Below are 24,032 nucleotides of genomic sequence, written 5' to 3' on the forward strand. Positions count from 1 at the left end.
GAAAATCGAAAGCATGATGCACATAAGGCTGCAATACTTCACATCTTCAATAATAACATAACACAGATGAAGAACTATGTGTCTCACACCTTATCAAGTGATGGTGAAATTGTGAATTCATTCTACTAATACTTATACAAATTTTCTTTTTCAAATATATACACAGAAAATTTAAAACAATTTACCTTTATATAGACACATTCAGAATTTTAACTAAATGTTATCTAATCTTTCAACCGAAAGTATCACCAGATTCACTAAGACCTTCCAGTTCATCTTCATCGCCTCCAATTGCACGCCAAAATGCCATGACAACTTGCTCAGCACAAGCCTTCCTTTGTTCACTTGGTAAACCCTGAACACGTTCCTTCATGTTATGCAGCTGTTCAAACAGGGACGAAAATCCAGCCACTCCACCACTATCTCCCAGTAATTCATCTGCAACAATAAGGTTAAAATCTCTCACATAAAAGAACCTGGGTTCTATTTCAACAGGAACATGGAGATGTATTTCCTTCCCACAGAGATGGGATGGATGCTTCTCATTGTTTATCTTGTGTTGTCTTAAACAGTGGCCATATTACCAGGGAATTCTGATATTTGTGATTTTCATCATAATGGTTATGACAGACTGGACTAGAGAGTTTATTCCTTGTAGATAACGAATATGATGAGAATGGGACCAATGGCGACGGCTATGGGAGAGGCACATTTTACAAATATGTACAGTAGTGGCAAAAAAATTGGACTGACCCTCGTAGCTGATTTCAGAGCCTTGTTCACAGTAACAGCACGATAGACTGGTAACTAAGACTTTCGTGGTTCGAATCCTGTCTGGAAAGGAAACTTTTTTTTGTTCCTTATTCAAATTTATTCCCAGTACTTTTTGATTGCAGCGATATTTTACTACTTAATTAATTTATTATTCCCAGAACATGAATTTTACCAGCTTATTTTCTAATGGCTTTCGAAATGGGCTACATTAGCAGTCGAAACTACAACAATTTCAATAGATTACTCGCTATCTTGTGAATGCGGGGATGGCATGCACAGTGGCTCATTTCAGGGACTTTGATTATTCCGTTGGTTTGGTTTTTTTTGCCACTACTGTACATGTAAGGAAAGTTCTGAGTCCATATACCTAGTATTGTCAACATTAAGTAATTCTATTGCTGGATATGATAAAGAAATCGCTGCATGAAACTATGACACTAAATATGATCAATTCTTTAAAGTGAGACTCTAGGTAAGAACCAACTATGTAAAATCCTCACCAATTCTGTCTTCAATATCATTTATGTTGCTACCAGTAGGAGATGTTACAGTTTCTTCATCATTTTCAGCATCAATATGAACATTCTGCAAATCCTGAACCAAGCCAGTTACAGGACATCTCTCACCATCTACAGTGTCACTAACATTTAAAATGGACTGCACCGTCCTCGACAGTTGCTGGGGTCTGCCTGAAAAGTGAAAATCACTATGAATCTTTTCTTTTTAGTAGGCATGACAAACCATATCTTCACAGGAGGATAGAGAGTGTGAATATATCTCTTGAATAGGCCCTGATGAGATCTAAACATCACACACTGATTTGACAGATGTAAATCCTATAAAAAAGTATGAATACTGTATATCGATCATCCAGTTCAAAGGTGCGACAACTCAAAAATTGCCATTTTTTAGTTATTTATACTACTGAAAGCCCCTTTCGGAGCTCTTTCCGATTCAGTATTGAGATAAGTCATATTTACAACCTATAAGAAAAAAAAAAAAATAAACTGCTTTAGAAATAATTATAACTATCGACTTTACCAATTCATTATTAGTACAATTCGAAATGTATTAATAATGAACTGGAAGATTGTGATAAACTCGTCCTGAATACTGACTCATTTCTAATTATCCTGGTTATGAACCAGAACTCTGTTCTTTTCTAAGTGATTTATTTGAAACTTTCAACTGAAGATATCTCAAAACTTACTTTTTTTTTTTTTTTTTTTTTTTTTTAGTTGTCGCACTTTTGAACTAGACAATCAATATATCACACGAACTGCTTCTGATTGATGTTGGCAAGGCGCACTTTTTTTTTTCTTATTGCCAATAGCATCAGAGGTAACCATGTGAAAAAAATCACAAAACAGTTTTAATATTCCTGTGTTAGCTTCTCCTTTTTTAGGTTACACCTTCCACCAGTAAGGTGTTTAAAACAAATTCAATTAAGTGATAAATATGAAGTTCCAAATTTCAAATTATGAGTATCGTAAACACAGTCATTTAACTATTTTTCATCAAAATATCAGGGCATTAAAAACAAAACTGATGAATTGATCACTGATTTAGCATCTCAAAATCATAGACCTCACATATTATGTAGGGCAGCATTTCTCAAACAATGGCCTGTGGTCCTCTGAGATTGAACATGTATTTGGTAAAACTGAGCATTTGTTCAAGAAAGACGGAAAAAAAAAAAAAATCACTTTATAGTTAAGAACCACGAAGTAACGAGATTTCCATTGCAAAAGTTTTCTAACTGGAAACATATGTTCAACACTGTTTATGGCTTTATGGCGTTTGGAAAATCCATGCAGCTTGCATTTATTTCTCACTTTTCAAGGATTGACATTTTATGAAATTTATGACACTATCTACTCTACTCTTACCTGCAAAGAAAGGGGTTTTTTGTCGCAAAAGTTTCTTACATGTAAACATGTGTTGGACAATGCAGCTCAGAAATTTAATTTTTATTGTTCTCTCTTTTCTTGATTCACCAACAAAGAAAAGGGATTGGTGCTGCAAATATTTAATTTTTATTACATGAAAACATGAGTTGTACACAGTTCGGAAATTAAATTTTATCATTATCTCTCCTCTCGGCTCAATAGCTTTCAGTTGTCTGAAAATCTTATGTGGTGGACATAAGTCTGTAGCTGATTGTGTGTGTATCTAAAGCTCTGGATTTAACAATGAAATCATCCTTGCTGTAATTGATTGTAACCTGTGCACGTTATACATAATGGAAAACTGGCTATGAAGCGGAACACTGAAAAGAAAGGAACGTGATCACGACACATTTTATGTATGCAGTGCTAATAGTGCAGAAGCTGGAAGTGAATCTGATATTAATATAGGCGGAGTTAATGCCATTAAAGAAATATCTAGAGGAAGCTGTTCAATGAAAAAAATATTTTTCAAAATACGACAAAAATTATTTGGAATGTGGATTTACTTGGTGTGGCAATGAAGGTAAACCAAAACTCCAGTATGTTGTGTGTTACAAAGTGCTTTCGAAATAGGTAAGTTTGTTTTGAATATATATATCAAAGTATAAAAAATGTGCATCCTGTAACATCTGTTACAAAAATATAATAAAAGTTACTATAATTTAAATAGTGCCACATTCTTATAAACCAAACTTCACAGAAGTAAGGTTGTATACTTGTGCCATCTAAAACTACCAATTTCAGGAACTTTATTAGACGTTTTATTATAGAAATTTAAGTGTAACAGATGTTACATATAACAGACATTACATTTTTTCATGCCCTTGTTTCTATTAAATAGGTAAAAAGAAGTACAATTTAATTTATTACAAATTTTGAGTCCAGCAGAAAAGTTCGTAATTTGATTGATTTGAGACAGCATATCATTCAAGCAGTTGAGCTTATAACACCTGATATGTTGGTGAACACCTGGCGAAAGGTTGAGTGTCGTTTTGGTACCTGTCGAGCTATAAATGGTGCTCATGTTGAAGTGTACTAGTGGAAATAAAAACTGTTTCAGTTACTCTAAACAATGCAGAAGAAATTTATTTAATAAACCTAATCCAAGTTACGATATAAGCTGTTATTTCTGTAAACTTTTAGTGTGGACACAGTGTACATATAATTCTTGTGGACTCTAGTCGCAAATGAGAACAAAAGAGTTTAATATTATTTCTTTGAGTGGGGAATGCTCTTTTAGTATCTCAACTAAACAGAGTGTAAAGCCTGTGATTGTTATTTGATTAATTTCAAAATTAAGAAAACAGAGTGGGAAAACTGAGGAATAGAGCATACTTTTAATGCTACTGAAAGTGTATGGTATTAATAATACTGATGCATAAATCCTATTTAAAAGGAAAGTTTAAAATAATAAATGCTAGCCATGATATACACAATGATCAAGGCATAACTTAAATGTTGTGTACAGTCCGTGTCATCGTTTTTGGCGTGTGAAGTAAGTAATGGGAACATTAAGTGCGAGTATTTCATGTTTTCTGCAGTCAGTTTGACAACTGTGTTTGGCAAATGGCTGATGTGACGTGTATAGGAAGTGATACAATTCTCAGAGACACTAGCAACATGCTCACAAACTGGGCACTATATATCTAGGACACACGCCAAAAATGCTGGCGCCAGCTGTAGAAGCCACAGTTGTGGGTCCAAATTCCTTATTGTCTAATTGAACACGGATGTTTGTCTGTTGTAAAGGTAACGTCCAATGTAGGTTAGGCAGTGGTACAATGTTCAATTGGTATTAGGTCTAAAAGAGTTAAAAAAGGAAATAAGAAAATGCTATAAATAATAAGGAAATTGTGTCCTCTCTACCTTTCATCCTTAAGTTTGGCCAAAGGTGAGCATGCATTGCTTGCACCACTCGCTTAATTCCTGTTGTCTCAATGAAGTCTTGTTCTTCTTCCCACTCAGGATCCAATTCGGGATTCAGTTCAACAAGTTCAAAGCCTTGTTCCACACACCATTCTTGAACTGCAACATTTATTTTTAAATACAAAATTAACAATGCTCAAAACAAAAATAGTATGTCATAATAGGGCAATTCCAAGAATATTTCAACAGCCTTAAAATTAAATCAAATAATTGTACTTATATTTTCCAGCAGAAATTACACATACAAATACTCTAAGCAATTTCCATCACTTTTTTTTTTTTTAAAGAAATAATGGTTATCATATTTTTGCGTGTATAATAAGCAGCACTCCAACTTTGAGACAATAAATTTCTTATGTTCTTGAAGAGGGACTAAGACAAGGATACACACACTTATTGTGAAACAGTGTTACTATTAGTGACAAGGTTAGGTAGGGTTAGATGAGACATTACTGACAAGTTAACCAACTGTCAGTAATAAGCAGGGAACGGATTTATATGGACTAAAAATATATGAAATATGTAAATATATATGTAGTTATTTTTACCAAAATATGGAATTAAATATGGATTTTTACCAAAATATGGAATTAAATATGGACTTAAAATTATAAAAAAATGACTATGTACGTTAAATATTGGTACATTTTAATCAAACTAAACAAAAAATATAATGGACGTACCTTATCTTCCAATGTAGTTTCAACAAAACACAATTTTTATTGTCTGTTACCATAACAATAGGTTACAAACATTTCTTTCAAGTGCTGAAAAGTGAATCTTCTTCTATTGTCTCTGAGGATAGATTTATACTGACTAAAAGAGCGTTCGACGTCACAAGAAGTAACTGGTACATAATTCAATTTCACAATGTCTGCTGGGGATAAGTCCAAGTTAATCTTCACTGTTGATTCACCACTCATCACAGCAACAACCTTTTGTAGTTCTTCATATCCAGGGTTTTTTGAAAGTACAGTGTCCACCTTAGCTCTTACTGCATCTGCAACTTTACCTCTACCACGATTCAGTTGTTCCACAGTACTATTTATAATTTCAAAACTTTCAGATAGTGAAAGGTGCCTATTTTGGAGACTTTTGAGCGTTTTTATGATGCATGAAAATGTATGCTGAATGTGAGCTAAGTCATTCTTCACACTTATGTCACAGGTAACTGTTTTCGCAGTATCAATTGAGACTGCATCTTCAGAGTCCAATGCAAGGAGAACATTGTTAATAGAGTCTATATGTTCGGCATAATATTCAACTGCTTCTAGCCATGTACCCCATCTAGTTAAAATTGGCTTTGGTGGCAATGGAATTTCAGGGTACATTTCTTTCAACACGTTAACTCTACTGGGAGCTTTGAGAAATACTTTTTTCACTGATGAAATCAACAAATCTACTTTAGGGAAATTGTCTCTGACCACTTCTGCCACACGATGAAATGCATGCGCCACACAAGTAAAATGAGTCAATTTAGGATATACAACAGATAATGCTTGTCCAGCTTTGACCATATAAGGGGCAGCATCGCTAATAAAGAATAACACATTATCGTACATAATACCCTTTGGCCACAGGATACCCATAGCTTCGTTGAACAGTTTAACTATAGTTTTGTTATTGCACTTTTCTAGAACATCACAATGTAAAAGAATTCGTTCAGAATATTGTTCACTTAACAAACCGATAACTACATTACCAACAAGTCTACCTTCTTTGTCGGGAGTCTCATCAATGGAAACCCAAATTGAACTATCTTTAATTTCATCTCTTATCTTCTGTATTGTCTCATCGTAGATGGATGGAGCATACGTCTTCCTAAGTGTTGACTCATCCGGGATTGTATGTTGAGTATATTTTTCAAGGAATTCCCTGAAGACCTTATTCTTTAGTTTGTAGAGAGGAATATCAGCAGAGATGAGAGAACGGCACAGGTCGATGTTAAACTCAGATCTTACATTCGATGTTGTTGGTTGTGTTAAAAACAATTGTCTCTGCTTGGAATTTAGTTGTTTGTTGGCCTGATGTTTACTAGTTGTAATGTGTTGTTGCACCAGGAACTTTTGTGTAGATGATACTGCACACTGACACAAATTACAAAATAATATTTTATTGTCAGTTGATAAACCATCTTCTTTAAATTCTGAAATGTAACTTGTAGTTTTGATTTTAAATTGACTGAATGACGTACTTTTGGCATATTTACCGTCTTTATAGTATGATTTACAAAACTGAACCTATGTGTACTCTGACTGGCATTTAACTGTTGAGCTGCACAACTGAAGTCTGTTAAAAATTTTAAATTAAATTAATACAGTTTTGTAACTTACTTTCCCATTGTTGATAGGACTGCTAATTTTCAAATAACTCTGATGTTAAAGGGATTACTGAACATGTGTTTAAATCTCTATTGTTGAAATGTATTTTTAAAAGTTAATGGAATTTTGTTTTGTTTTATTGTTAAACCTAATATAATATGGACTGTTTTATATGAAATATGGAAAATATATGGAAATTAACGAAAATATGTACTAAACTCTAAAATATGGAAAAATATGGAAAATAAAAGTAGGATTTTTCAACCCTACACATTGTGAAACATAAAGATAATGCAAAATATAAATTATATTAGCTTTATAAGTAAATATGTATTTACATATAAATCCTTTCCCTGGTAATAAGATTAGGTATGGTTTGATGAGATAGATTAGTGAGAAACAGTACTATTGTTAGTGACAAGGTAAGGTAGAATTTGATGAGAGAATAGATAGTGACAAGTAGTCCCACTGTCAATGACTGATTTTTAAATGGTTATTTTACGACGCTTTATCAACTCCGATGATTATCTAGTGTCAGAGTGAAATCGAGGTGATAATGCCAGTGAAATGAGTCCAGGGTCCAGTGCATTAAGTTACCCAGCATTTGCTCTTAATGGGTTGAAGGAAAATCGAGGAAAAAACCTCAACCAAGATTTGAACCTGGGCTCACTCATTTCACAGTCAGACATGCTAACCTTTACTCCATAGTGATGGACTCAATGACTGAAATAAGGTTAGATAAGAAGATAATTAGTGACAAGTGCTTCGCTCAAAAATGACACAAGTGAATGTGAGGCCCATTAACTGTTATGATATTTTTGTTTATCAAATTTAATTTCATTGATTTCAACAATATTCCCTGAACCACATCGTATTTCTCCTTCATTTTGCTGTGATAACATGTTGTAATACCATTGAAAACGTGCATTTCCTTTTAGTGCACTCAAAAACCCGCCACTATACTCTTCCTTGCTAAACCTCGAACTTGACTACTGCAGTAAACTCTTAAAAAATATTATAGTCACGAATTTTACTAGTGACATATCGCTTCTCTTTTGTTTGACATGGCTCAGTATTGCCTGGTCACTAGTAGCGAGCATAGTTGATACTGCTGTTCCAGTTAGCTGAACATTTTTCTTTAAGACGTAAGATTTATACGTTCACAGTTACAAGAATGGGATACAACCTCCCAATCACAATGCTCGCAATGATGTTTTCGATGTGCAAGAGAAAAAGATTATAAATTTTACCTAGAGCCCTCTATCACAGAGAGGGTTCTTTATGAATCATAAAACTATGATAAAAGACATAGCTATACTTCCTGTCTGAAGATTTTATCGACTGACTTCTTCAGCTGGATCAGATCAAGTGTTAACCTGGTAGCTACTACACCACTGAGGACAGATTAGTACGAGTATTGTAGAATTTATGGTGGAAATAATTAATTCTCTGTAATGTAAATGTAGAACTTCACGCATTGTATTCTTCAACTAACATAATTAGAACGTTGAGATGGGCAGAGCATGTAGCACGTATGGGTGAATCCAGAAATGCGTATAGAGTATTAGCTGAGAGACTAAGAGAAAAAGATCTTTGGGGAGGCCGAGATGTAGATGGGAGGATAATATTAAAATGGATTTGAGGGAGGTGGGATATGATGCTTGAAACTGGATTAATCTTGCTCAGGATAGGGATTGATAGCGGGCTTATGTGAGGGTGGCAATGAATCTCTGAATTCTCTAAAAGCCATTTGTAAGTAATGTAAATGTGAAAATAATATCCCATATCATTACATATATACTTAATGTTATATACCACACACAATCTCTTTTGTAAATTCATATTTACAAGTACCTGCTACTCTACAGACGCCAACCGGTGGATTTTCATGACATCTATCACACAGAAGAATCTGCACTTCTGGTTCAAACTCCTTAAGAAATGAAAGCCAGCTCTCAACAATGGACAATCCATCATTCTACAACGAAACAAAATATTTCTTGTGAATACTGTACATCGACATATAATAAAGTATGAATCACACTCATTAAACTAAACAACACCTCCAAAAACCGAAACAATGCTCATAAGTGGAAATTAATAAATAAAAGAAAAGGAAACAAGTCAATATCATAAGCAATGGAAAAATCCTTATTATTTTCTAATACTGCATACTTGTAGCACGGATAAGAACTAATAGAAGACAGGGATAAAATAGGAGATGGTTAAACAAAGTAGCATGCAAGGCGAATGTGATCAGCCTGTGTGTAATCTCAGGACTACAAAATAATTTAAAGGAATGTACACAAATATTCTTCGAATCACAAGGCTAATAGCTTTTTCCACATCTTGTGCGTCATCAGGGGTCTACCAAAAATGTAAAAAACGAAAATTAGCTACTTTTTAGTTACCACAACTTAATGTTCAGGTCTACTCATACGCATGATGAAAAAACATTATAGTGCGTTTCACAAATAGAGAGGGTTGTTGCCTCGCCGGGTTTTTAAATCAGTAGCAGATCAGTTTTCCAGGAAGCCAAGAGGACTATCGAACATTTCAAAAGAAACTTCATAATCCTGGTAGAACACTAATGTATGTATAATGTATTGCGTTATCCATAACAATTACTGAATTAGGTGGAATATTAGATAAAAGCTGCTCCTGAAACCATTTTTCAAACAGTTTCTCTCCATTTCTTTGCGATCTGAACACTAGTAACCCATTTTTTACAAACCCCTGTTCACTACCGGCATGGAGTATTACAATCCTGGCACACATGGAACTGGGTCGTCATCAGTCATTGGCCATACTTTATCTTTTGTAATGTTCACATTTATCCATGTTTTGTCGAGAGAAGTTCGGTTGAGCTTATATCTTTATTTGCACAAAGAAACTGATTAAGCAACGCAACTATGTCTTGACGTTCCATCCAGTGGTGATATTCAGCCGGTTCACACCAATTCGGGTGAACGGGCTGTTAAATTATTTGAGGGGTCTGGGCAAGAAAGTGCCAAGCCACATTTTTACGCTTTTGAGATAATGCAAGTTGAATGTTTGATCAAATCCTCAAATCACAGAAAAAGTTAAATTTTGATTCTATAGATATAATTAATTTCCTTGATACATTTTTAATGAAAATATGAAATATATTATACATTTTTTTTATTATTTTATATTACAAATTTATATTTTAATGTATAATGTATACTGTTCTGTGGCTTGACACTGTCTTGGTCAAAAGAATTACTAATTATATAGTGTGAAGTTTTATTGACATTAGAAATGTTACATTTTCAACTATTATTTACCATTTTTAAGACAAACAAACTTGATATTAATTTCGTTACATCTCAAAAGACAAACAGTAACCTAAAATATAGGGTACTTCAAAAGTCAGTTCAAATATTAAACCCCTATAAATATTATAATATTTGAGATAGGGAAAAAAACAAAAACATCACAGTGTGGGCAAACAACGAGGTTTACAAAACATTGGGAAGATGTCCGCCGTTCTCTTGTTCAACGTACAGCATTCTGACTGTGACACAATGAACAGCATTTTGCAGAAAATTTCTTGGAATATTGGTAATTTCTTGCGAGATGACATCTTTAGGGTTGTTGAATGTGTTAGGAAAACTCGTTCTTTAAGGTAACCTCACAACCAAAAGTCGGCCGGATTGAAATCTGGAGATCGCGGAGGTCACATTGTTGGAAAGTGCTTACTGATGACTTTGGTCGAAAAACGAACCTCAATTACGCGTGTTAACTCCACCATTAATTTTTAGTAGGTTATATTACAACACTTTATCAACATCTTAGGTTATTTAGCGTCTGAATGAGATAAATGTGATAATGCCGGTGAAATGAGTCTGGGGTCCAGCACCGAAAGTTACCCAGCATTTGCTCATATTGGGTTGAGGGAAAACCCCAGGTAACTTTCCCTGACCGGGAATCGAACCCGGGCCACCTGGTTTCCCGGCCAGATACGTTAACCGTCACTTCACAGATGTGACAATACTGGAATAAAACAGACTGTTATAGTAAACGGGGAGCACTACTACAGCATGTTACAGAACTTCGTCATCCCTAGACAGAGGAATCACGATATGGAAAACATAATCTTCATGCAAGATGGCGCTCCACTCCACATCTTTATCCCTGCAAAACAATTACGCAGATGTTTGGCGATTGTGTCATCAGTAGGCACTTTCCAACAATGTGGCCTCCACGATCTCCAGATTTCAATCCGGCCGACTTTTGGTTGTGGGGTTACCTTAAAGAACGAGTTTTTCCTGACACATCCAACAACCCTACTGCAACTGAAAGATGCCATGTCGCAAGAAATTGCCAATATTCCGAGACATTATCTGCAAAATGCTGTGCATGTTGTCACAGATAGAATGCTATACGTTGAACAAGAGAACAACGGACATCTTCCCAATGTTTTGTAAACCCCGTTGTTTGCCCAGCACTGGGATGTTTTTGTTTTTTCCCCTATCTCAAATATTATAATATTTATAGCGGTTTAATGTTTAAACTGATTTTTTAAATACCCTATACATCTTTCACATCATATTCCTCATCATCATCATCATCATCATCATCAGATATCAAGTTGAGGTAAAAGTCACGGTGGATTGGGGGGACATATTCCACTAGCTTCATTACATCTGTAAGTTTGATTTTCTTTATTTTCAGAAGTCCCACATTTTTCTGTCTACAATCATGGTACTTGCATTCCCTTTCTTCCAAGAAACCTCTTCAAACTCCATATTCATTCTACTGTTGTTCATATGTCCTCTATGATTTTGAAGACCGTCAATGCTCATAAATGATTTTTTTCCAAACTCTCACTGACCTTCCATTAATTTTAACTCTTAAAATAAAAGTATATGTTTGTAGCAATTTTCTGGGGAATTCTTCTTGTACCTTCACTTTATATGACCGGCCTCAATACTTCCGAAGAGATACCCGCTTCCTCAATGTAGGTTGTTTTTCAGGACTATTGAATGAAGATCTGACATGAACTAACTCTTTTTCTTCTTCTCGTGGCAAGATAGTTCTATTGTCATCTTGAAGGAAATGTATTACTGATATAGTTCAAACAATATTTTAATAATGAATTTTTTCTTCCAGAAATAAAATACCGTATTATAAAAGTCAAATTAGTTCATATGTTTATACTACTCAAATATCTACGTGATGGTAATTCAGTAATATGGTAATGCACTCATATAAATATTAAATATTTAGGACAAGAGAATGCCAAGCAACATATTGCAAAAATTTAGGGCAAGAAAATGCCAAGCAACAATTTTAAATTTAAGAATATCTTGACTCACATAAGGTAATAAAAGGAACAAAACGTTAGACATTAATGGACAGTATTATTACTTTAAATAAATAATGAAAAAGCAATTAGAAACATCTTTTATGAAATGACATGCGTACATTGTCCAAGCAACACATCTACATTTAACATTCTGAATGCAATATAATGCCAAGCAACATTTAACTATATTTCAGTTTTTGATGTTAATTCTTCTTCAGAAAGTGGCAAATATTCAGAATCAGAGCTGTAATTACTGCCTTCATCATTTGATTCACTAGAAAACTTAAGCTTCCTCCTATGTACCATTCTCTCCAAACTACCTTTGTTGCTTGACACTGTCTTGCCGTTATATAAGATGCATGAAGTATTAGGGTAAGAACATACAACGGATAATAGAGCCATCTGTTAGGTTTTCTGCACAAACTCTTGACACCATAATTTTAAATGTATTATTTCCCATGAGATGGCATGATTAGTTCAATTTGGCCAAAAATGTGGCTTGGCACTTTCTTGCTGGGAGCCCCTCATTCATAGGTAATATTTGCAATTACCATGGACATATACTGTATATGTTTAACATAGTATACATGAGAGAATTAGTTGTTAAGCTTCTTGAATATCACCACTGGTGCCATCAAATATTTCCGCACCATGTTATTCTTCTTATAGCGGAACTCATTGTTTCTCATTATCTGCCAGAAAGATGATCGAGACCCAGGGAAACACAACTTCTCTTTGGCTCTTTTTAATACGTCATTCAAACTTTGAATGTAACCTTCTCCACACAAACTTAAAATATTCCTTCTTAATGCATCACTGTCGAAATTATATTATTTTCAGAACAATCCTACTGCCATTTTTTCATTGGACTTTTCAATTCGCCTCTTTGTTTCTCCAAGAATTCTACTTTTCACTAATTCCAGTCATTTTAATAGTTCTGTCATACACTTAGTTACAGATATCATAGGTTTACCACATCTCACATAATTATATTCTTTCTGGCTGCAAAAGGGTATCTGTCGGATACAGGGGGGAGAGCCATTAATCCTTCCCATTGAAGGCTTTAAGGAACCAATCTGGACAAATACCCAATGTCCCATCCCTACCTTCCCATGGTGCAGCTGTTAGTAAGCATAATTTTACGAGCTGAACTAAAGGGAGGGGCTACTCATCCATTAGCACTGGTCAGCTTGATGAGTTAATGACTGAATTTGGTATAATTTTCCTCTATCCAATACCTAATTCCCTCTTTACCCTTTCCTATACAGTCCTCTGACTGAACTCTTACTTTCTTCGATCCCGACGGCATTAGAGTATTCGAGGCCTAGGGGTTCATTTCCCTTTCCTTCCTCCTCTTTCTACTTTTCTGTTCCTAGTGCTGACCTGCTATGGCACTAAAATCGTCCTCCAGTGGCTTAAGGAGGGAAAGCTGGTGATCAACAAGATCTCCCAGCTAGGTCCAATGGACCCATCGACCAACAGCAGGTGTGGTCCTCCAGACATTCTGGGGGTTGTGAATGAAGTAGCCACCAAAACGTTAAAATATGGTGTTCACTTAAATCGGCTACAACTTGCCATTTAACCGCTCCAATATGAGATGAGTACCATTAAGGTAAAATTATCCGGAGGTAAAATAGTCCCCCAATCGGATCTCCGGGTGGGGACTACTTTAATGGTACAGAATCAACTAAACATCTTACAATGGAATGCTGGTGGTATAACATCAGCCAAGAAGACTGAACTAGCCAATATACTCTCAGGTAATAATATAGATATCTTCCTTATTCAAAAAGCAAACCTTAATGCTGACCAATTAAAATATTTTAATTTTAAAGGTTTTAATATGAAACTGTTACCCAAAGGTAGACAGATCAGTAGTAGAATTCTCGCAGGTACATCAAAGAAATTAATTACAAATTTTCAAATCATAAAAGAAATGGATAATCAAGACAAATTAGAAGTAATAAAAATTGAAGTATGGAAAAATCAACAACATTTCAAAATCTACAGTGCCTTTAACACACCTAATAATCCCCTTGATCTAACTTTGTTTGATATACAACCTAAAATTATCATAATTGGTGACTTTAATGCCCACTCCCAACTTTGGGGTACGATAATGTAAACCAACCTGGAAAAATGATCATGGACCTCCTAAATACTACAACCGCAGAACTTGTCTACAGAAAAGAAGATCCCCCTACTTTCATTTATTAATCTAGTTCTGGTACAAATCCAGACTTATTACTAGTAACATCAGATATCCATCACGAAACCAAGAAAAAAATAATTGAAGACCCTGGATCTGGCCATAGAGTCATCATTGCTTCTATCCATCTCCACCAAAACCGAAGAAAAGAACCCTACAATAACAAAACAACATGGAACTTTAAGAAAGCGAATTGGAAACTATTTACAACAGAACTCGACGAACACCTCAAGCTCAACACACCACTAATGGAAAATACAAACTCGGATAGATTTAACAAATATTTCTGTGAATCTCTTCTTAAAATTGCAAAAAAGCACATTCCACGAGGCAAACCAAAAAAATACTCCCCATTCTGGACAGAAAACCTTAATTTATTGAAATAAGATAGAGATAAAGCAAGAACCAAAGCAGAACATAGCAAAACACCAGAAGATACTCAAGATTGGAGGAAGAAGACTGCCATTCTTAAAAAAGCAATCATAACAGCAAAAAAGAACAGTTTCAACAAATTTATTGAAAATATTAATTACAGAACCGATAGCACTAAAACATATAAATTTCTGAAGAATGTTTCCAATACACAGGAAAATACTAACCAACCTATTATTCATAATAACAAAACATTAACAAATAGTAGAGATATAGCAAACGCATTTAATAAACACTACTCAAACTCTCACAGATTACATCCCAATATCAAAAAAACTGACAAATTTATCAAAAGAGAATTACATAAAAACAATAAAAACAATATTACTGGTACAAAACCTGAAATATTTCATCAAAATTTTACTTCCAAAGAATTAAATATAGCTATACAAAATTTAAAAACCAAGAAATCTCCTGGCCCTGACAACATTCATTCCGAATTTTTTAAACATCTGGGGGAAAAAGCCAAGTCTATACTTTTATCCATTTTCAATTTATCATGGAACACCTCAATTCCTGCAGCTTGGAAAAAAAGCAATCATTGTACCAATTCACAAAAAGGGGAAACCTGCTTATGATGTTAATAGTTATCGACCAATAGCACTATTAAGCATGATAGCAAAGCCATGGAGTCCATGATCTCCAACAGATTAACTTGGTATTTAGAATCCCACAATCTTTTATCACCAAGACAAGCCGGCTTTCGACAACTACACTCTACTAATGAACAAGTCATACGCCTCGGCCAAGAAATAAAAGACAGTTTTAACAAGAAGATACCTTGGCAATATTTATTGACTTTCAGTTAGCATATGACTCTGTTTGGAGAAATAAATTATTACTAAAACTCCAGAAATTAGGTATCTCCACCATTATGTTCAGATGGATATCAGAATTCCTTAGTCAAATATTCATTGCCACTTCTTCTTCTTCTTCTTCTTCTTCTTCTTCTTCTTCTTATTTGGTATTACAGCCCAGGTGGGCCTTAACCTCCTCTATGGCTCTCTTCCATCCTTCTCTATCCATCGCCAACTCCCTCCAATTCCTTATTCCTAATCTATTCACATCCACTCGTACACAGTTCCACCATCTTGTTATTCATTGCCACTAAATTCAATAATTCACTTTCTAGTTACAGACAAACATATCGAGGTCTACTTCAGGGCGCTGTCCTCAGCACAACTTTATTCAATATTTATATAAATGACTTACCCTCCCTATTAGAGGAATCAAACATGAAAACAGCACTATTTGCAGATGATATAGTTTTGTGGACTTCCGGATCTTACAGACATAGAGACAAAATTCAAAATTCTGCTCTTAAAGCTCTAAATCAACTACATGAATGGAATACATCAAATTTGATGACACTCAATTTAAGCAAAAGTAACTACCAAATATTTTCACTTGGTAAAAAAGAAAGAGAATTCAATATCCAATACAATGGCCAACACCTTCCTAGGACTTATGAATCCAAATATCTTGGAGTTATTTTCGATAGTAAATTAACATGGAGCAACCATTTGAAATAAATTTCTGAAAAAGCTCGTAAAAGATTCTCCTTTCTAAAAAGACTAGCAGGAAAGAAATGGGGATGCTCTAGGAATACTTTGAACACTACATACAAAATGTTTATACAGCCAGTGCTGACATACTGCGGAGAAGTTTTAATTACTTCACCTTTCATAAACGACATAGAATATGTTCAAAACCAAGCTCTCAGACTCATTACTGGTGGAATCAAAACAACTCCAATACATTCTATGAGATTCTTCACTAATATTAACAGTATCAAAATGACAATAGAAGAAAAAGCACTGATTCAATATGAAAAACTTATCAGATTACCAGGAAACAATTGGCATTCATACAGTCCTCTCTGTAGATTGAAAACTCAAAAAAGTTTCATATCCTTTGTTCAAGAATTAAAACAGATAATCAATATCCCGAATTTAAAAGAAAACTTACAAATTAAACCAAACCCTTTAACTCTATTAAATATAGAATATAATCTAAATTTAACAGAAGAAATACTGAAATCAGAAGTAAACACTGAAATACTGAAACAATTGTCGTTAAAGACAATTAATATTAGGTACCCCCCACAAAACTGGCTTCATTTATACACCGACGGATCCTTGATCTCCAGAGAACAAGGTGCCGGTGCAGGTGTTACATGCTGTCTCTTCTCACTTTATAGATCACTTGGATATGGAACAACAAGTTTTGATGGTGAAATCATTGCAATAAGTGAATGTCTCTCAGGAATCTTCTATGCCACATCAATAAATTTAGGAATGCAGTTATATTGTCAGACTCCAAAGCAGCTATTCTAACAATCATCTCTAAACACACACCTTCATCTCAAACAGCAGAAATAACTAAAATGCTCTCGCAATTAATATCACTCAATAAAAGAATTGTATTCCAATGGATACCATCCCATTGTGGAATCCTGGGAAACGAGAATGCGGATGCTTTAGCTAAGAAGGGCAGCACTGCTACTTACAGACCTGTTACTAAATCTACGTATTATTCTGTGAAGAGATTTATTAAATCTACATACTTAGACTTCAACAAACAAAATTTGATAACACAATCCCAAGGGAAAAAATGGAACTCTCTGCATCATAATCCACAGTTAATTCCCGATTTACCACGAAAATCGTCTGTAGCTGCATTTAGATTGGCAACAGGCCATGATTGTTTGGCTAAACATCTGCATAGAATTGGAATATATCAGTCCCCTAACTGTCCATTGTGCAACTCAAACCAAGAAATGGATTCGGAACACCTCAAAATCTGTGCTTCATTGGCTGGTCATGATAATATCTTTGAAAAATATTGGAGTGCAAGAGGTCAAATGACTTTATTGTCAAACGCCTAGCATTAGAAAACAACAACAACATATTCTTTCTGAAAATACTTGTGAATCCGGTATGTAAGCTCTTTATTTTCGGAACGAATATGGTTCCCTCTTATACCAATTAAATAAAACACTACAATAAGCATAACATAAAACTTACACTTAAGATTGCCATTGTTCACAAGACCACGATTTACATCAAATGCTTAAAATAGCAACTTCTTACCTCTTTCCTTCAATAACATAAATTTCTGCAATTGCAGCTGCTTCAGCTCCACCTTAAATCTTTTCTTTGCCTAATGAGCTGCTTTTTCAGAACAGTATGTGTAATTTCATTAACCACAATCATTCAGGTCTCTTAAATTCGTTACAATTTGTTACTTTCGTTATCAATTTCTGAAATTAGTTACTTTTGGTTACTTTCGTTACAGGTAGACAGCCTGATCATCTTCATCCTTCTAGAGGAGTAAATGTGAAAGTTGTCCATTTTCAAGACTAGTGTAGGGAAACAGTGTTTTTATAAATAAAACAAGTCAACATCTGTGGACTTGAAACCAAAGTTATTGGTTATTTGCTGATAATTAAATAGTCATTTCGATGAAGCAGCTTTAAAGAAATATAATGTATATAGCAAACATACCGACAACAAGCTGACTGTAAATATGGGTTTTGCTTTACACATAGAGAATACTGTAGAGACATCATGAACTGCCTTTTAGTTTGCACTGAAAGCATGGTGCAGTAAGTATAACTGTACATTTACATTTACACACATCGTAAGGCTCCGTTGTGCTAATTCTTTTATCCTGCGAAAATGGCATACTCAGCTAAATTAAAACTAAGTGCGTTTGTTTCTTTTTATGTTACTTGCAATACAGCATGTGCTAAAGTTTATTTACGCGTATTTTTAAGCACAAGAAAAATGTCCCAATGTTATTAAGGACTTTGTTCAGCAATCCTATATCTTAAGTGCAGTCATATTTTACACACAATCCAGATATGGTTTACAGTAATTTTGTGTTGAAGCTTGTGTGTATGCTAGAAGCATCACAGAACAGAAACAAAACCTACAGAAAAGCTCCAAACACAAAATTACTTAAGTCTTAGTTTCTACTTCTCATTCGAAAATGTCTCTTGTCACAATTTACTCTAATTTATTATCCATTACCTAGAGCATTATTTACCAAAATTGTTTATCGATAATTTTCTAGAAGCTGTCGATGTTCCATAGGTCGTTTTTGCACTTATGTTAATTGTGTTTATCGATAAGAAATTTAAATACAATTCTTTGTTTCTATTATCTCTCCCTTTTACTCCACCTTCTGTCTCCTTTCACCTTATTTCTCTTCTTTCTTTCTGTATCCCTCTTTTATTACTCTAATTTTATTTATTTCATATTTAATTTCACTACACATTTTTATTTTAACTTACCACATATGCAGTCACCAGGATTCAATCCAATAACTTTTCAATTTATAGTCAGATGCTTTACCATTATGCTATGTAGTGATTTGGTAGATCCAGCTGTCGTTTTTGAACTTACTTTACTGTATGTTTCCATTCTCTTGTATAAGTTTAAAAAGTGAAACAAAAGAGGGCATTAATATCACTAATCATTCAGATAAAATATGTAATCGTCAGCTATGCATTACATGTGTGGCTCGCAACAGGATCATCTTGGCTGTGAGATGGTCAGTGGTGTAGCGTCAATGTAAGCTAAAAAGCTCAGCTTCCCCGGTTAATAATAATTTCATAATAAACCTGCAGTTTATGAACAAAATTATTTATTAATTTTAATAGAATTTATATTTATGCGTTAAATATTGTCATGTGGCAGCTCAAGATGATTCATTATGCAGCAGTAAACAAGAAGCCTGCACACACCAGCTTCCAAGCAGATTGGTGTCTTACACTCATTCTTCTGTGTAACCCACCCCGCAGATTTTCCATCCCTTTCTAACTAAACTACCTTGGTCACAAGGCTCGAAGAAGCTAGCTTTTACATTGAAAATAATTTAGTTTCCGAGTTATCCCTTTCGTGAGTTGTGTTAAGTTAAAGTGTTAGTGTGCATTATGGCTGATATAATAAATAATGAGTGAAATTACAGTTTCTGACACCAATTTACTTGAATTTTTAGGACAATTCTATTATCAAGACTGACTTACAAACAAAAGTGCGATTTAAAAAACTAATGACCGTATCTACTTGTTAGAGATATGTGTAAACCATGAAATCATATTTTACTACGTACCATTTTGATGTCATGCCTTATTGGTGTTACTTACGAGGTTGCAACCAATCTTCGGACTGCTGACTTGACATTGATTAGCTACTATTTATTTTAAGACTATATTTTTGTAATACGTCTTCTCATATGTACATGAAAGACAACTTGAGTTAGCTTCCCCTGCTCAAAATCTCATGCTACGTCACTGGAGATGGTAACTGTGTATGCACAGAATGTGTGGACTTGGTTAATAAAAACCTAAACTAATCAAACCTAATCTTCATATATGCAAGATATGTAACCAGAGCACAAAGGGAACTTCTTGATTTGATTTGGAATATGCATGTGAAAATAAATCCAGGTAAGGATCATGCTCACACTGCATGAGAGGTTCACGTATTTGTTTGTTCTAAATGCTGAACAGTTCATCCAGTTCATAAAAATCATTATAAGGATATACCCCAGATTGGAAAAGACGGAATTGATGCAGATTTAGAACAGGAACACAACTAGTACAGCGCAATGTGCGACACGAAAGACGGGAATACAACAGAGTAAGGTAAGTGTAAAAACGACATAACGAACATCGACAGCTTCTAGGAAATTACCTGTTTATCTTGAACTGGGTGAAGTTTAATGATCAAATGGAACAATGCACAAAATGACTCAACTTTTATAAACAAACATGTAGGTCTAATTCACATCCCCTTGATGAAATTTCGAAGATTCAATAAAGAGACAAAATTAAAGAACCAGGCTAGACCCAGGATAAATTCTGGAAACCTTTAAATATTTTTAGAAAAAGTACATTCCCTTTAAGGATATATATAATTACTGTTTTCTAATTTTCATTTAATAAAAGTAAAAAACAATTATCGGTAGTTTAAGATTTATAATATGCCTGAAGGTTGAACATTTGCTCTTCATTTTGAAGTAACAAAAACTCTACCTCTGTATCCTGCTTCTACAGTGTGCAGCACATATAACTTACTGGCATTATAACCAGCCATAGGACATGTGTTTAGTGGAGATCCGACCGCTCTCTCACACAGAAGGTAAATAAATAGACAGTGAATGGCGGTGATTTTGGCCAGTAAGAAAACGTTATGTTTTTATCAAAGCATATGTTGAAAATGATGTCGATCTTCCTAGATACAACTTACAACAACTATGTTGTACATAAATTTCAATACCGTTACCGTGGAGTCACAGTCCTTTTGAGAGAGTGCATAACTGAACGGTTTTAAAAGTGGCGAAAAACAGGGTCTTCCTTTCACTGTTTGTATGGTAGTCCTGTAATCACAAGGCACAATTATACTGTACATAATTTTTTAATTATAAATTTATCATTTAAGGTAGACTCGAGCCATGCACCCCCTTTTTTTGGGTAGGTTATTTTACGACGCTTTATCAACATCTTAGGTTATTTAGCGCCTGAATGAGATGAAGGTGATAATGCCGGTGAAATGAGTCAGGAATCCAGCACCGAAAGTTACTCAGAAATTGCTCATATCGGGTTGAGGGAAAACCCCGGAAAAACCTCAACCAGGTAACTTGTCCCGACTGGGAATCGAACCTGGGCCACCTGATTTCGCGGCCAGACGCACTAACCGTTACTCCACAGGTGTGGACCCATGCACCCTTGGATCCAGTTGCACACGTTTCTAATGAGCTACTGTGGCAGTTGCTTGAACTATTTTGAATTTTCTTGTTGGCTCGAGGTTCAGGAGAAAATATTGTGACAGAGCTGGGATCTGATCTCGCGACCGGTGGAGGGATTGCATGGTCGGCCGCGGGTTGCGCACACGTCTGCTTCATGTGGCATTTGCTGTGGCGTAGAGAGGAGGGAGGAGAGGAGAGAGAGCGGCCGCGGCAGAGAGGGGAGATATCCAGATTATTCGAGAATGCCATCTCTGGACATCCATGGAAATCTCTAGCATCGTAGAAATTTCTCGTAACTATGGTTTAGTTATAAATACAACACGCAAGTGAACTTGAGTTAGTCGTGTTGTTATAGTCAGTGGACAGCAAGCCAGCCAGTCTTGTGTAGCAGTGAAGCCAGCTTCGAGACCAGAGTTCGACTTGAGCGTGTCCGCAGTTGTATGAGCGTCCGAAGTCCTGAGTTCGAGTGCAGTGGACCGCAGTTGGGGGACCTGAGTTCGAAGTTCAGTGGACTGTCTCTGAAGGTCTGGGGTTCGAGATACTGTGAACCCGAGTGACTGAGCTAGAAGAATTAGCCAAGGCAAACGAACTGTGAACTGACAGTTCTGATTTGTAAATAGTGCTCTGTGAAAATTAGTTAAGATTAACAGTTCATTGTTGTTCTCAATAATCCAAGTAAATTGTCATTGTCGTCTGTGGAGTGCAATAACGAATAGTGTGTTGCTGTGTGGAGTGCAAATCCCATTGTTGACGGGAGTAGAATCAAATTGTAGAAAGTGACTATTATTGGTGTGAGAATAAAATTACGTTATTGTTTTTGTTTTAAGAAGTTACAATATGAAATTAAAAGTTGTAATGTTATCGATGACGTATCATAATTAATATGGGTAAAAAGTCGTGAGGCCGGTATGGGGGGGGGGGGGGAATCAATGACTTGGAAGATTGCGGATAGTGTGCCATAAGAAAACACGAGTAAGTTTATATGTAAATTTTCTGGAGAAGTATTCATGACTTCCAAATAGAATAAAGAGAGAATGACTCCTTAGGGCATTAGTGCCTGATGGTAGGCGAGAAAAGTGGATTATTGCAATTCATTTTCTCTATAGAAATACCGCCGACTATCTATAAAGGTAAGAGCCTTAACCTTATGCTACCTTGTGGGCCTCCTTGGTCTGTAATAGAGATAACTTCTCTTTACTTATTATATAAAATCTTCAAGCAATATGAATATGCCGGTATCAGTCATTTTACGAACGCCAAACAATAAACATAACTTAAAATCCAACGCAGGCCCTATTAAGAGAATAGGATAACCTACAATATTAATGAAAATTAGCAACAAACATAAAAAATAAAAATTTAAAATGGGAATTATCAAACTCATTACCATGAAATATTATAAAACAAACTACACAAATTCAATTATACCTTGTTACTGTCAAAATGTATAACAACTGCTTCTACAGACACTGCAAATTCCTCACTGCCCAGTGTTTTCTTTTCCACAGAACACAAATTCACATCTGTTGTGTAATATTTGGTGTCAATGTGCCATGGATAAGCAAATATTCCATCCTCCAATTGTGTAGGTTCTGGGAGATCATCAACACCCAATATTACTGAAATAAGAAAACCAATTATTAATATTATAGATCACAGTGTTCAATGAAATTAAATTTTTGCACCAGTAGGCGTGGCAGCTAAATATTTACGCTTAATTATTTCTTGCGGATGAGTATTTGTGCAGCTTGCTACTACAGCACAAGGTTTTGGTTCCATACTTTTCAAAACAGAACACTAAGCTTATCAGCTAATATATCTGCTTGATGTATACACAACCTATAATCAACTACTGCAATGAATACTGTACAGTTGACGAAACGTTTAAAAATGATTTACAACTTGGTCCGATTTCGCTCTTCGTATTGCAGTAAAGATCGTAACTTTCGTGAACAAACATGCGGCCAGTCGAACATTTATTACAAATTACTTATTAAAGTTTATCACAACATTGCGAATTTGAATATCTGATAAGCCATACGGAACTTCGGATTTCTCACTAAGACGTTAACATTAATATATTTTCTTCTTTATTTCTCATTCCCTTTACTGGACTGCAATCTTACAAAAACAAATGTTACCTGAATATAGCTTTGCACTTTCCTTCCGGTTATGGCTTTTCTTTCCTTGTCCTTGATTAAACAAAATCTTCTAACTTCTATGAATCCATTGTCATTGATTGTATACTGATCATACATGGAAAGAAATGTAAAAAAACCAAAGACGTTATAATAGTATACTAGACTCACACAGAGCGCTGGTGTGCTGTCCAA

The 24,032-nt window shown here is 35.0% G+C and overlaps 1 protein-coding gene across 1 annotated transcript; it reads right to left on the reverse strand.

Moving 5' to 3' along the window:
• Positions 1 to 12: 12 nt before the first annotated feature.
• Positions 13 to 23,856, reverse strand: LOC138700057 (alpha- and gamma-adaptin-binding protein p34-like). The gene is made up of 6 exons (XM_069826360.1): positions 23,412 to 23,856; positions 23,128 to 23,318; positions 8,825 to 8,948; positions 4,590 to 4,748; positions 1,275 to 1,463; positions 13 to 438 (listed from the first exon to the last, which is right to left on the reverse strand). The coding sequence occupies exons 1-6, from the start codon at positions 23,476 to 23,478 to the stop codon at positions 233 to 235; spliced, it is 936 nt and encodes a 311-aa protein (XP_069682461.1). The 5' UTR covers positions 23,479 to 23,856; the 3' UTR covers positions 13 to 232.
• Positions 23,857 to 24,032: the final 176 nt, after the last annotated feature.

This window comes from Periplaneta americana, chromosome 5 (assembly GCF_040183065.1).
Source record: "Periplaneta americana isolate PAMFEO1 chromosome 5, P.americana_PAMFEO1_priV1, whole genome shotgun sequence".
NCBI classification, from domain to species: domain Eukaryota; kingdom Metazoa; phylum Arthropoda; class Insecta; order Blattodea; family Blattidae; genus Periplaneta; species Periplaneta americana.

Bases quoted from the DNA above. Each gene is read 5' to 3' on its own strand.
- LOC138700057 (XM_069826360.1), bottom strand. From the start codon at position 23,478: ATGGAACCAAAACCTTGTGCTGTAGTAGCAAGCTGCACAAATACTCAT. The intron at 8,949-23,127 runs GTATAATTGAAT...GTTTCGTTGTAG, and splicing joins TACATTTTGACAGTAACAAG to AATGATGGATTGTCCATTGT. The intron at 1,464-4,589 runs GTAGAGAGGACA...TTCACTTTTCAG, and splicing joins GCCAAACTTAAGGATGAAAG to GCAGACCCCAGCAACTGTCG.